This window comes from Pempheris klunzingeri, chromosome 23, assembly GCF_042242105.1.
Source record: "Pempheris klunzingeri isolate RE-2024b chromosome 23, fPemKlu1.hap1, whole genome shotgun sequence".
NCBI lineage: Eukaryota > Metazoa > Chordata > Actinopteri > Acropomatiformes > Pempheridae > Pempheris > Pempheris klunzingeri.
The window spans coordinates 338,582-340,135 of record NC_092034.1 but is presented as its reverse complement, the minus strand read 5'-3'; the positions used below and the strand labels follow the sequence as shown (position 1 = coordinate 340,135).

The 1,554-nt window shown below is 53.0% G+C and overlaps 1 protein-coding gene across 1 annotated transcript in view; it reads left to right on the top strand.

Annotated features, from left to right (window-relative positions):
• pfn1 (profilin 1) overlaps positions 1-526 on the top strand; it is a 5,947-nt gene extending 5,421 nt beyond the window's left edge. Inside the window, exon 4 of the mRNA XM_070854862.1 lies at positions 3-526. Coding sequence (XP_070710963.1) covers positions 3-100 — 98 coding nt within the window. The 3' untranslated portion in view covers positions 101-526. The remainder of the gene's footprint in view (positions 1-2) is intronic.
• The last annotated feature ends 1,028 nt before the right edge of the window (positions 527-1,554 follow it).

Sequence of the window (1,554 nt, the reverse complement as noted above, 5' to 3'; positions counted from 1 at the left end):
AGCTTTAGTCATAGCAAAGGGTAAGAAAGATGTCGGAGGTGGACCGCTGAGCATGAACGTGCACAGCATGGTCAAATACCTGCGAGATCAGAATTACTAAGAAACGATGGCCGCCCCCCTCCTGTACCAGCCAAACAAGATGGCCGCCCCTCCTGTACCAGCCAAACAAGATGGCCGCCCCTCCTGTACCTGCCAAACAAGATGGCCGCCCCTCCTGTACCTGCCAAACAAGATGACCGACCCCCTCCTGTACCGGCCAAACAAGATGGCCGCCCCTCCTGTACCGGCCAAACAAGATGGCTGCCGCCTGAGCTCTGAGCTTCTGCAGTGTTGTGTGTTACCTTTCAGGTGTCTTTCTGCCGTCAGGGACGAAGAACAAGTGTTACAGTGTGATTGTGACGCTGCAGAGCGACGAGCCAGCGTCAGTGTTACAGTTTGTTACAGTGCAGAGGGTCAGTGTCCAATCACAGCGCTGAAAACAAGCACACAAAGAAAAATAAAAAGACCACCATGTTTATTCTTAAAAGCACTCTGAGAGTTTCTGTGTGTGTGTGTGTGTGTGTGTGTGAGAGCTAGTTAGCATGGAAGCTAACAGCTCTCCAGTCTCCAGTCTGACTGACGCTGAACACTGAACAGCTGTTCACATAGATTATTGATAGATTACTGATGCTCCCACAGCCGCACCTGCTTCCCTCCACCCACACAACCTTCACCTGCAAGAGGCCACGCCCACTCAGAGACAGGAAGTGGAGACCATCTGCAGTCTGGTTACGTCATGTTTTCAGCTGTGTAGCAGAGGTGTAGCACTGAGGTGTAGCTCTGAGGTGTTGCTCTGAGGTGTAGCTCTGAGGTGTAGCACTCAGGTGTAGCACTGAGGTGTAGCTCTGAGGTGTAGCACTGAGGTGTAGCTCTGAGGTGTAGCACTCAGGTGTAGCTCTGAGGTGTAGCTCTGAGGTGTTGCTCTGAGGTGTAGCACTCAGGTGTAGCACTCAGGTGTTGCTCTGAGGTGTAGCACTGAGGTGTAGCTCTGAGGTGTAGCTCTGAGGTGTAGCACTGAGGTGTAGCTCTCAGGTGTAGCACTCAGGTGTAGCTCTGAGGTGTAGCTCTGAGGTGTTGCTCTGAGGTGTAGCACTCAGGTATAGCACTCAGGTGTAGCACTCAGGTGTTGCTCTGAGGTGTAGCACTCAGGTGTAGCTCTGAGGTGTAGCTCTGAGGTGTTGCTCTGAGGTGTAGCACTCAGGTGTAGCACTCAGGTGTAGCACTCAAGTGTAGCACTCAGGTGTAGCTCTGAGGTGTAGCACTGAGGTGTAGCACTGAGGTGTAGCTCTCAGGTGTAGCTCTCAGGTGTAGCTCTCAGGTGTAGCACTCAGGTGTAACTCTGAGGTGTAGCACTCAGGTGTAGCACTCAGGTGTAGCTCTGAGGTGTAGCTCTGAGGTGTAGCACTGAGGTGTAGCACTCGGGTGTAGCACTCGGGTGTAGCTCTGAGGTGTAGCTCTCGGGTGTAGCTCTCGGGTGTAGCTCTGAGGTGTAGCTCTCGGGTGTAGCTCTGAGGT